Source organism: Rhinopithecus bieti, unplaced genomic scaffold, assembly GCF_001698545.2.
Source record: "Rhinopithecus bieti isolate Rb0 unplaced genomic scaffold, ASM169854v2 scaffold_49509, whole genome shotgun sequence".
Taxonomy (NCBI): Eukaryota; Metazoa; Chordata; class Mammalia; order Primates; family Cercopithecidae; genus Rhinopithecus; species Rhinopithecus bieti.
Genome location: NW_016819747.1, coordinates 194,527 through 206,914, shown reverse-complemented (window position 1 = coordinate 206,914; position 12,388 = coordinate 194,527). Strand labels below are relative to the sequence as shown.

The window sequence follows — 12,388 nt, the reverse complement described above, 5'->3', positions numbered from 1 at the left end:
TTCTTTTTTTTTTTTTTTTTTTTTGAGACGGAGTCTCGCTCTATCGCCCAGGCTGGAGTGCAGTGGCCGGATCTCAGCTCACTGCAAGCTCCGCCTCCCGGGTTTACGCCATTCTCCTGCCTCAGCCTCCCGAGTAGCTGGGACTACAGGCGCCCGCCACCTCGCCCAGCTAGTTTTTTGTATTTTTTAGTAGAGACGGGGTTTCACGGTGTTAGCCAGGATAGTCTTGATCTCCTGACCTCGTGATCCACCCATCTCGGCCTCCCAAAGTGCTGGGATTACAGGCTTGAGCCACCGCGCCCGGCCCACCTCATTTTTTCATATGGAGGAACTGAGGCCCTGATAGGGTCCCTGGCTTGCCCCAGATGAAACAGTAAATACAAAAACTAGGGCAAAGGTGCAGTGGCTCACGCCTGTAATCACAGCACTTTGGGAGGCCAAGATGGGATCACCGGAGGTCAGGACAGTCCAGCTTGGCCTTGGCCAACATGGTGAAACCCCTTCTCTACTAAAAATACAAAATAAAAAAGGCCAGGTGTGGTGGCCTTTTTTATTTTGTATTTTTAGTAGAGAAGGGGTTTCACCTGTAATCACTTTGGGAGGCTGAGGCGGGTGGATTGCCTGAGCTCGGGAGTTTGAAACCAGTCTGGGCAACATGGCAAAACCCCGTCTCTACTAAAAATACAAAAAATTAGCCGGGCGTGATGGTGGGCATCTGTAATCCCAGCTACTCAGGAGGCTGAGGCAGGAGAACTGTTTGAACCTGGGAGGCGGAGGTTACAGTGAGCCAAGATCGTGCCAGTATGCTGCAGCCTAGGCAACAGAGCGAAACTCTGTCTCCAAAACAAAAAAATGAGCCAGGCATGGTGGCGCATGCCTGTAATTCCAGCTACTCAGGAGGCTGAGGCATGAGAATTGCTTGAACCCAGGAGGCAGAGGTTGCAGTGAGCTAAGGCCACTGCACTCCAGCCTGGGTGACAGAACGAGACTGTTTCAAAAAAAAAAAAAAAAAAAACTAGGGCACAGACCTGCATCATCCTGACCCCCTAGTCCAGAACATATGTACCTCACCCAGGCTGCTCCTTAAGAATGAACAAATGACTTTTCTAGTGAGATCTGTGGCAACTATCTAGTATTTGGTGTTCAAAACACCAGCAGTGTCAGGAATAGGAGGTAGCCGTTGTAGTCTCTCCATGTGTAGCATGTCTGCAACACTCTGAAGACCGCTGTCATGCCCAGAATTCTAAGTAACACTGAAAATCTACACTTGTAGCTGAAGTGGAAATTATTGTTTTTTGTTTGTTTGTTTTTTGATACAGAGTCTCTGTGTTGCCAGGCTGGAGTGCAGTGGCAATCATAGCTCACTACAGCCTTGAACCCCTGGGCTCAAGTGATCCTCCTGCCTCAGCCTCCCAAGTAACTGGGACTACAGGCATGCGCCATCACACCCAGCTAATTTTTATGTTTTTTTTATAGAGATGAGGTTTCGCCATGCTGCCTAAGCTTGGAACTTCACTTTTAATTGGGCATTCCGGGTGTTTGATATCTAGGAATGTGAGTGACCTAGTCATACATTTGTTTTTCTAGTTATTTCCTTGGAATAGTTACATAAGGGTGAAGTTTTAAAAACCCTATAACAGGCTGGGTGTGGTGGCTTACACCTGTAATCTAAGAACTTTGGGAGGCCGAGGCAGGTGGATCACTTGAGGTCAGGAGTTCAAGACCAGCCTAGCCAACATGGTGAAACCCTGTCTCTACTAAAAATACAAAAATCAGCCAGACATGTGGTGGTGAGTGCCTGTAATCCCAGCTACTTGGGAGGCTGAGGTAGGAAAATTGCTTGAACCTGGGAGGCGGAGGCTGCAGTGAGCCAAGATTGTGCCACTGCACTCTACCCTGGGACAGAGCGAGACTTAAAAAAAAAAAAAAAAAAAACCCTTACAACATTTTATTGAAGTAAGATTTGTTCACAAATGAGCTTTAGTTTTCTTTGTTTTTTGGTGTTGATGTTTTGTTGTTGTTGTTTTGTAGAGACAGACTCTCATGATGTTGCCCAACCTGGTCTCAAACTCATGGCCTCAAGCAGTCCTCCTGCCTTGGCCTCCTGAAACATTGGGACTAGAGGCATGAGCCACCAAAACTAGCCAGTTTTAATTTTTAACTGAGAATAATAATACTAATACTGCCAGTAAAGTATTGTCATGAGGATTAAATGAAATATATACAATTGTTCTGAAGCCAGGCATGGTGATGCACACCTGTAGTCCCAGCTACTCAGGATGCTGAGGTGGGAGGATCACTTGAGCTCATGAGTTCAAGTTCAGCCTGGGCAACATAGTAAGACACCCAACTCAAAAAAAAATTGTTTTGATAACTAAAAATTACCAGCATTTAATGTTCAGGTGCCTGCAGAGACTTAAAAAACCTAACCAAGTATGTAAGCTGTGAGTCTTCAGAATAAAGAAATTATTATTCAGGTACAGAATAAAAGGAATTCACAATGTACACCTACAGGCCAGCTGCCTGGCAGCAGGGCTAGGGAGAATCACTGGTCTAGGGGTTCGTTATTGAGGCAGAACCCATATTGGAGCAGAATTTGGGTACCTCTTGTCACTTCACCTGCAGCTGGAAAATGAAGCTCTTATTCATCTTGAGATTGCTGATTTTTCATTAAAAAGTGAAATGGTCCCATTTCTTTCCATCTGTGGTCCCTCAAATAAGCTGGTTTTATTGTTCTTACTAGCCTTTCTCAGAGGATCTGTGATATTGGTTTCTAGATAAACTTTCTGGTGACCGGATAAAGCAAGTCATGGAGCACATCTGGAAGCTGCAGGAGTTCTGTAACAGCATGGCGAAGCTGGATATAGATGGCTATGAGTATGCATACCTTAAAGCTATAGTTCTCTTTAGCCCCGGTAAGATATGCGGTGGGGACGCATGACCCTTTTCCACCTGTATCTACTGATGTTTCTGAACATGAACATGTTGCCATCAGTGGTGTAGAAAGAGGCCTGCAGATTATATGTGACCTAGTGTTCTTACGATAGGTGTTTTGCTAGATAAATACATAAACGCTTTTAAATTCTTGCCTTTACAGCCCCAAAGAAATATGCTGCAGTGCCTGATGATGTCACACACTGAATAGATTTAATCTGTGTCCTAATGAAACCATTGGCCAAACAAGACTACACCATACAAAACAAAAGTGTGCTACCACCCTATGTCCTTTCTTTTTATTTATTTATTTATTTATTTTTTGGCCCTTTGCCAGTTTCAAAGCTTTGTTAGCGCATATAATCCAGTACACATTGAAGCTCCACCTGTTTGCCCACAGACTGTGTATAGCAGTAGCAGCAGCTGCTGCAGAGCATGCTAAAAGGTGTGTTCACAGATGAAGAGGCAGCAATCACGATGCCTGGGCTGGCCTCACTCCTCTCAAGGCCTCTGGAAAAATCAACCTAGGCTCATTGTTCACCTCACAGTAGGGGTTGGACACAGCTTAACCTTTTTCTCTTCTTTCCCAGCCCTCCACTCACAGATAACAAAATAGCTAGTAAAATTGGGACAAATTATATAATTAAATATTTAGAAAGTAAATGACAATTTCTAATTTTATGCACTAGTTTTTAAAACTGTTGTTTTCTAGGGTAGTAGGAAGCCAGATGTCCAGAACCATCCATGTGGGGCTGCTCAGACTGGCATCCACTCAGGGTCCCCAACCCCCTCCCAGGAACTTCAGGCCTGGGCAGAAAACAGAGGAAAAGCCAGTGTTCTAATAATACCCAAGTTAGATCAGTCTTTGAGTTCAATTTGTTATACTTAAGAAGTGTGCAGACGTTTGACTAAAAATACTAAGAAGTCTGCAAATAAGACTTTTCAAATACAGAGGGAATTGGGGGGGTACTTTTCTGTTTTCAGATCATCCAGGTTTGACCAGCACAAGCCAGATTGAAAAATTCCAAGAAAAGGCACAGATGGAGTTGCAGGACTATGTTCAGAAAACCTACTCGGAAGACACCTACCGGTAAGGCATTCAGGCATGCACTCTTGCTTGGGGCTGCAAGGAATGTGGCTGGGTTTGTAGTTTCTAATATAAATTATGTTAACCTTTCCATTTTTAGCAGCCTGATAGAGCCTCCATTGGATCACACTCTAATTCTTGAGTTTTCTTTGTTTTTTCCTAGCTCCCAAGAGCTAGAGATAATTCTTGAATGCTAGAGGTGGTGTAGAGTGTAGACGGTGCCAGCAGGAGGGCCAAGACTGTGGCTGATTCCAATGTTGCTGTGTGACTGTGAGCGAGGCCTCAGATTGTTACTCTTTAATTGGAGGAGTTGGAGCAGATGCTGCGTGGCCTGTTCTAGGGCTAACACTGTACATGAGGCTTGAGTTCTCATGGAGATTCCCTTGTCTAGAATAGTTTGAAAGGTCTGCTTCTCTGGTCAGCATCCATTGAAGAGGCAGTGCTAGAGTACTTGACAGAAAAGTTCTTATTGACAGAAATCAAATCTGACCCCTATAAAGGAGTGGATGAGTTACATAAAGTCATTTTGCCCTCAGATAACTGATGGTAAAAAGTTTATTTGGGTGAAAATTAGTGGTAGTATTTGTAATTAATGTGCAGCAAAAATATATGTATAAAAATTAAGGCCAGGTGTGATGGCTCACACCTGTAATCCCAGCACTTTGGGAGGTCGAGGCGGGTGGATCACGAGGTCAGGAGTTCAAGACCAGCCTGGCCAAGATGGTTGAAACCCCATCTCTACTAAAAATACAAAAAAAAAAAAAATTAGCCAGGCACGGTGGCAGGCGCCTATAATCCCAGCTACTGGGGAGGCTGAGGCAGGAGAATCGCTTGAACCTGGCGGGGTGGGCAGAGGTTGCGGTGAACTGAGATCATGCCACTGCACTCCAGCCTGAACGACAGAGTAAGACTCCGCCTCAAAAAAAAAAAAAGCCTTTCTCACGCAGTTTTAGGCAGGAAAATTGTTCAGATCTGCCACAGGTCAGAATGCGTTGGCAGGCTTTCCAGCCAAAGATGGAAGAGTGCTTTCCTATGACAACTCTAACCTACCAGAAGCTACATGAATTTCTGAGACCCTTTCAAGTAAAGTATTTCCTATTTCCCTCCCCACCATGTGCCCCTAAAATAAACACTGGAACAAAATTGACAGCCTGGGAAGACACACAGGCCCACCTTCCCCAGACGTGTGTCCTCTGCACAGACCTCAGTCTCCAGGAGCCCCATGGAACAGAGATGCCCCTGGGGGCTACCCCTTCTGGCCCAGTGCTTCTCAAAAGACATGATTTTGCCCCCCAGCAGGGTAACCAGCTCTTAGTCTTTCAGCGCTAAAACCAGGACAGTCCCAGCCATTTCTCTTGTGTGACTGGGGGTGTCTTATGGCTGGCTGGTCCTGCTGGTAGGTAAGAACCTGCTTCTCCTTTTGGCATACTTCTATTGCCCAGATGTGGCTTTTACAAAAGCAAGATCCATTTTCTACTGGAATCATCGAAGACTTCATCATGAATCTAGAATAACTTCAGCCTCAATACATAGAGAATGGGACTGTCAGGGAATGCACCCACACCCAGAATTTATACATCCAGCCAAGTGTACAGTCAGGTTGTCCTCCTAGGAGGCCACAGGCCTGCTCTCCCACAGTTCCCATGGCCAAAAGACAGCTGGAAGTGGCCATCTGGGGCTGCTGGCAGAGCCACAGCACACTCTAGAATCACTTTAACATCAGCAATTCTGTTGCCTTGGAAAGTAGATACACTGTGTCTGAAAACATCATGAGTCACTCCTGTCCAGTCAGGTACCCAGGGTTGGGTAGGGTGATGACAGGTTACTTGGAGCCCAAAATGATAAGGGAGGCTTTCTTATAGGGCTCAGAAATTCACACAGAGAGAGTTCTCAAAGAAAAGGCCCTAGAGTGTTTTACATCCTATTTGCATATTCATTTTTTTCTTTATCTTGGTATTTACTGTCTGGAATATCCATTTTTGACTCTTCCCCATCCTTGTACCTTTTCTCATATTGATTATTCCTCCTGAAATACCTCCCATCCCTCCCCATTCTTTGTATCTCTGCTGATAGAAATTTTAGCCAGCCCCTAAGGCCCAGCTGAAATGGCAGGTCCCTTACACCTTTGTGTGCCCTGCAAGATTGGAGCACAGTGACTCATTGTGGCTGAGTAAATGGATGCTGGTGCTGGAATGCTACCTGCGTAGTATGAATACATTTTCCCATTTAAAAAATAAGTAGTATTCACTGTAGAAAAACTTAGAATGTTCTAGAAAGGAAGAAGAAAACTTTTTAAAAAGCACTATCCAGGGGCAGGGCATGGTGACTAACACCTATAATTCCCACATTTTGGGAGGCTGAGGCAGCAAGATTGTTTGAGCCCAGGACTTTGAAACCACCCTGGGCAACATAGTGAGACCCCATCTCTACGAGAAAAAAATGAAAAATTAGCCAGATGTAGTGGTGTGCACCTGTAGTCCCAGCTACTCAGGAGTCTGAGGTGGGAGGATGACTTGAGCCTCGGAGGTTGAGGTTGCAGTGAACTGTGATCACATCACTCCACTGCAGCCTGGATGACAGAGCAAGACACTGTCTCAAAATAAAAAACAAAAACAAAAAAAGCACTATCCAGAGATACCTACTATTAACATTTTGCATATTCACTTCCAGAAATTTTTTATGTATTATAATTGGGATCATAAAATACCAAAGGTTTTGTAACCTTTTTTCATGTAATATACAATAACAATACATACTCTTCTTCATTTTCTGTGGTTCCTATTTCCTTGCTAATGAAACAGTAGGGTGTTTCCAGTTTGGGCTATCACACATGACTGCAGTAGCATCCTGGCACATGCTTCACTTGTTCGCCTGGGATGCAGTCCTGGCTGGGAAATGGCCTGGTCATGTGGGACACTTGAGATACACAGTGTTCAGTGGCCCTCCAGGGCAGCGTCGTGGTGCACCCTCCACCCCAAGTTTCTTCAAAATGAAAGCTATTTTACTGCTTTATTTATAATGCTAAATGGACACTGAAAATTAGGGCAGTACAAAAAAAATAAGAAAAAATCACCTCAAATCCCAATACCCAGAGCCCAACTGTTAGCATTGTGGTGAACATTTTCCCAGTACTCTGTGTACACATGTATACTTGCTGTTTTATAATCTCCTTTTAAATTTTTATTGAGCAATATGTCATGGATGTCTTTCCTGATCAGTAAATACAAATTCGTATTATCATTTTTTAAATGAGTCTCTAGCAGTTCATCATATGAAGACTCCTAGTTTATTTTAACCTGTCATCTGTTGATGAATTTCCAGGTTTTCTCTTTTTGGTGGGGGTGAGCAGAGTTGGAATAAACAAGAGTGAAGGGAACATATCTGTACATACATTTTGTACTCGTTTGGTTTTTTCTCATGATAAATTTCTATTAGAGGAACTGTTGAAATCAGAAAAAAGAGGTGGGTGGATGGTGGATCCATTTGGTTTGATTCTGTGCAATACAGACAGGGCCCCAGGAGCCTGTGCTGAGCTGTGGTTCAAGGGCATCAAACAGTCTCCTTTTCTAATGATGCTCCCTTTTATAGATTGGCCCGGATCCTCGTTCGCCTGCCGGCACTCAGGCTGATGAGCTCCAGCATAACAGAAGAACTTTTTTTTACTGGCCTCATTGGCAATGTTTCGATAGACAGCATAATCCCCTACATCCTCAAGATGGAGACAGCAGAGTATAATGGCCAGATCACCGGAGCCAGTCTATAGTACACACCACACACCTGCCAAGGAGCAACAGAATCCTACCGGGACCGTTCACATACAAAGAAAAGAAAAGTAGTGGTATTTTGGTATGTGCAAATATTTCCATATGTTAGCCGTTTCCTGTCTGGTTTCTCCTTATCTGTTAATCCCAGACAATGGCAATTAAAAGACTAGTAGGATCCTTTCCTGACATAAGAAATGTTTTAACGCCTTTTGATGAAGCAGCAGATTTTGGAGCAATCTTTTAACTCAATTTGTATTTAGAAATTCTCAAAGGGCAAAAAAAAAAAGAAAAAAAAAAGTTTTATAATGTCAGAGACTAGTATTAAAGAAAACTGAAAGAACCTAAGAGAATAGTATGTGTGTATATATATATATATAATGTCCTTGGAATTACAGATACTAATTACCAGGGTAATAATATTAGCACTTTCTAAGCACTTATCAATGTGTAATGTTAGCAACATCTTGCCTGTGGGCAGGGCAAATGGAAAACTGTATATGTCTTTTGCCGAAATGCTAATGGTTTCTGTGAAAACTCACTAGGGTACAGGAGACAATCATTTATGTTTAAGAAAAGAAGGCATCATTCCTAATTGTGTGCACATGTTGTGGAGTTGAGCTGAATTCTGTGAATGGAAACGTGGCTCATTTGCATCATGCAGTAAGTGGGAGTGTGGTAGCACAGTCGGTGGTGACCCAGTCCAGAAGCTTTTAGCCATAGAGCAGACACTTGTCAGGTTCCCTGACTACTTGGTCCTGGTCTCTGATGGGCATCTGCAGACTCCTCTAGAACCTGGGGTTCTCCTCTGATGACTGGTTATCTGAATTGGATTGCAACTAGTCAGACATTAACTGCCAAAAGAGATGTGTAATTCCTCCAGCAAGTGAAAACATCCCCAAGTCACATCCACTGCTCGTGGCAGATGGAGCCTTGTGACCAAAAAGCGCAAGGTGGGCATTTTGAGCCCTTGACAGTACTTCCAATACAATTGGGGGTGCTTGCGTGTTTGTCCAGATGGAGGAGTGTGGCCTTGGAGTGTGAGGGTTACCTTCTCAGGGCTTTCCACTCCAAATGCCCCCTTGAAAAGGACTTGTGTTTCTGCAGCTCCATCAGAACTGTGGGGCTGTGGCCAGAGTGGTCAGGGCCTGGTAAAGCTGGATGGAAGGTTTCAGGACAGTTTCTTCCTGTTGACCTTAAATACCAGAGATTTTAAAAATGTGTGTAGACTTGGCATCTCTGTTGGCAAATCTGTTAATGTTCCCAGCACTCTCTGCACTTTGGTTCCCCCAGGTGTGTGCCTGCCGACTACCCTGGAGCATTTTAAATGCAGACTGCTTGCTCCTTAAAAACAACCCTTAATTTCCACGGTGATAGTCTTTCTCCTCATAAATTATAGCAACCAGAGTTAGCCTGGTAAGGAAATTATGTCTAACTGCAAACACCCATAAATTCCCATGGATGTGAATGTATAGCAAGCTTTTCCTGTTTGAGAAAAGTGGCATGTGGAAGACTAGGTCAATTGCTTTGTCTTTTCTTTTTAAATAGTCCAGATTAAGAAAATACACCCTGTTGGGTTAAATTTGCCCCTCTTGATTTGTTAACCAGATGATATCCAAAAAGATCCCTGGACACTCCCCTGCCTCACAGGTGCTCTGATCTGGCTGAGAGATGGTGCCACACATGTGCTCCACAGGGGTGCAGTCTAGCCAGCTACAGATGCCCCTGTGGAGCTACACTAGACAGAATGGAAGCTGCCACAGGCTCAAGGCAGAACAGGATGCTTGATCCTGAAGGCTTAGCAAGCACTTTATGCAAGTCATTGTTAGGAAGTGAGAACAGTGTCTCCAACTTCTAAATTCTTTTTTTTTTTTTTGAGACGGAGTCTCGCTCTGTCACCCGGGCTGCAGTGCAGTGGCCGGATCTCAGCTCACTGCAAGCTCCGCCTCCCGGGTTTACGCCATTCTCCTGCCTCAGCTTCCTGAGTAGCTGGGACTACAGACGCCAGCCACGTCGCCCGGCTAGATTTTTGTATTTTTTTTTAGTAGAGACAGGGTTTCCTCGTTGTTAGCCAGGATGGTCTCGAACTCCTGACCTCGTGATCCGCCCGTCTCGGCCTCCCAAAGTGCTGGGATTACAGGCTTGAGCCACCATGCCCGGCCCTAAATTCTTATTTGGATTTAATTATATCATTTTATAATTCTTGCTTCGGCAACAAATTTTGGGGAGTAGTGGGGGTGGCCATTATAAAATAATGGAAAGGATTTAATTCTGCCAGCTTAAAGTAATTTTTTACTTTGTAACCCTGATGTGTTTTCAGTTTCAAAATTAAGACAAAAAACCAGCTGAGACAATGGAATTAGGGCAGGTTTGTTTCATTTCTTGTTTGTGAAGGATTTTAGTAGCAGGCATCCTGAAGCTCAGCCGTGCCTCTAACACAGATTGTTGCCTGCCTTCCGTCATTTTGATTCTTGAGAGTGACCATGAGGGCCATGTTGCAGTTCCCTGGGAATACAAGCATAACAGCTTTCAGATCCCAGTTCTTGGTGTTGGTGAAAAGGTCTCCACCAGCCCCTCCTCTCATTCCCAGGTCATTCAGTGGCAGCCAGTAGGCCTCTTAGATTCAGGTTGGATGAGGAAGTGTTGGGCTCTGGTGAAACAGCCTTGGAGAAAACATGATTTTGCTTGGAAAGGTGCTGATTCTAACCTGGGCCTGCTCTTTAAGTCCCTTTGCTGGTGATGGCTGATTCCAGGGACTGTTTTGGCTTTGAACACCTCTTGGTTTCTGAGATCCTCTTGGCTTTACTTTGAAGTGGCCTTTTCTTTAAGGATCATGTCCACATAACCTGAATTCTTGCTGCTTGAACTCATTTCAAGCCTTTGACTACAGGTCCATTTCATCTCCCGTCAGGTTGGTTAAGGAAAGTCAGCCCAAAGTCAAGAATTACTTAAAGAGATGCAAACCAAATATTTGGGCTCCAGCTTTCACAGGGCTTATAGCCCTTGTTAGCAGTTTGTGAAACTTTGGGTTTCATGAAGTGAGACCTGTTCTCTGGCTGCTGAACTCCACGGAGCCACGTCATGCTCCCTTTTCTGCTGGCCTGGCCGCTCCTCCCTCAGTGAGGAGAGGCAGCTGGCTCAGAGAGGTGGGACAGACACATGCTGTCACCTCTTAGTTAAGTGGACTCTTTTCCAGAAGTATCTCATATAATGTTGGGTTAAGACAGAGAGATGTTGAAAATGGTGGAGATCATTACACATTAGCATAAAACAGGACAGAAAGAGATTTTTTGAAAGACCAAATTAGTTGAGCAAGTAATACTTTTCAAGTTACTCCTGGAAGGTGTTTTTAAGGAAGTATGTTACCTGCCATACTCTCCTAATTTGACATTTCTATGTGTGTCCTGAGGGGTTACATTATTTATTGTCTAATCCTTGCCATAAGGCTGTGGTTTGAGGTTCTTTTGCTGTTCTGGGCTTTATATTTAATTTCAGGTATAGTCACTTCTAAGATGTGTAATTGCCCTCAAGAGGGACTGATTTTTAGCTTGTCATTGTCAGTATTGAATGTGGACTCTTCTGAGGCAGTTAGGACACCAGCCATGGTGGTAGCAGTGGATGCGTTCGGCTCCCTGATCTCAAGGCAATATCCACGCTACACACGTACTTAGCTGTCTGTCTTGTTTGGGGGATAGTTACGGCAAGGAACAAAAAATTCTAAGGACTCTAGCTATTTCTAGTGCTTTTACTTTCATAGTTCTTTGAGGATATTTCCCACAGAGCACTCTTGCTCACAGCCCGCCCTCTGCAGGGCTTCCAGCCCCTGGCCACAATCAGTAGTTCATGCCATGTCTGTACATCCATGTTCTGGAACCTGATCTCATTGGAGTCCAGAAGTTTGTTGCCCACTTTCTAGTGTAAATGACTTTACGTGCAGTGGGTTCATAGGTTACATTTTAACTCTTCTCTTAGTCCAGGTCATGGAAAGTCTCATCATCTGATAGCCACTTTTCTCCCAGGGAGAGCGGTGCCCACTAGGCCCTGGGAATGCCTGAGCCAGCAGAGCAGACGCCCCACGTGCTTCCTTTATCCAGCTTCCATTCTCTCGGTTATGTGGCTCTTTGAAAATGTCTTAACTTTGATGTAAATTTTTAAAGCCAACCTCTCATCAAGACAGGGTTGGTTTGGGTCTTTTGTACGCAGGGTTTGGACCTTCTCATTGTGTGCCTCCCACCAGCGTGCACTTCGCATGTCCGGCCCTGGGTCCCTTCAGCAGTGTCGTGTGTGTACAGGTTTCTAGGCTGTAAGACTGAATGAATGTACATGTGTTTATATCCTCTCTATGTACAGTGTATATAGTGTGTGTATGTGTACATAGATGTATATTATGTATACAGACATGTATCCAGACTTTCCTTATGTTCTAAAGAGAGTTTTTGATAAAGTTGCTAATGTAAACTAATGTGGGTATTGCAAGGTCCCTCAGCAGGGAAGATTTGCTGGTGATTTTCTTCACTCCATTTTCCTTTGGGTGAGCCTGCCTGGGAAGGGCCATGAAGTCAGAATCTCCATTCTGCAAAAAGAAGAATTCCAGGCAGAAGAGGTT

At 44.3% G+C, this 12,388-nt stretch overlaps 1 protein-coding gene across 7 annotated transcripts in view; it reads left to right on the top strand.

Moving 5' to 3' along the window:
* NR2C2 (nuclear receptor subfamily 2 group C member 2) overlaps positions 1–12,388 on the top strand; it is a 102,092-nt gene that overhangs the window by 87,220 nt on the left and 2,484 nt on the right. For 5 of the 7 annotated variants that reach the window (XR_001882760.1, XR_001882759.1, XR_001882757.1 and 2 more), the window contains 3 exons: positions 2,778–2,915; positions 3,919–4,024; positions 7,610–7,867. Coding sequence is in view for 2 of the 7 variants with exons in the window: in XM_017859199.1 (XP_017714688.1) it covers positions 2,778–2,915; positions 3,919–4,024; positions 7,610–7,784 (419 nt within the window). In the remaining 5 variants the exon portion in view is untranslated. Of the gene's footprint in view, positions 1–2,777; positions 2,916–3,918; positions 4,025–7,609; positions 9,642–12,388 lie in introns of those variants that run through there. The other 2 variants (XM_017859199.1, XM_017859200.1) reach the window with 1 other exon arrangement.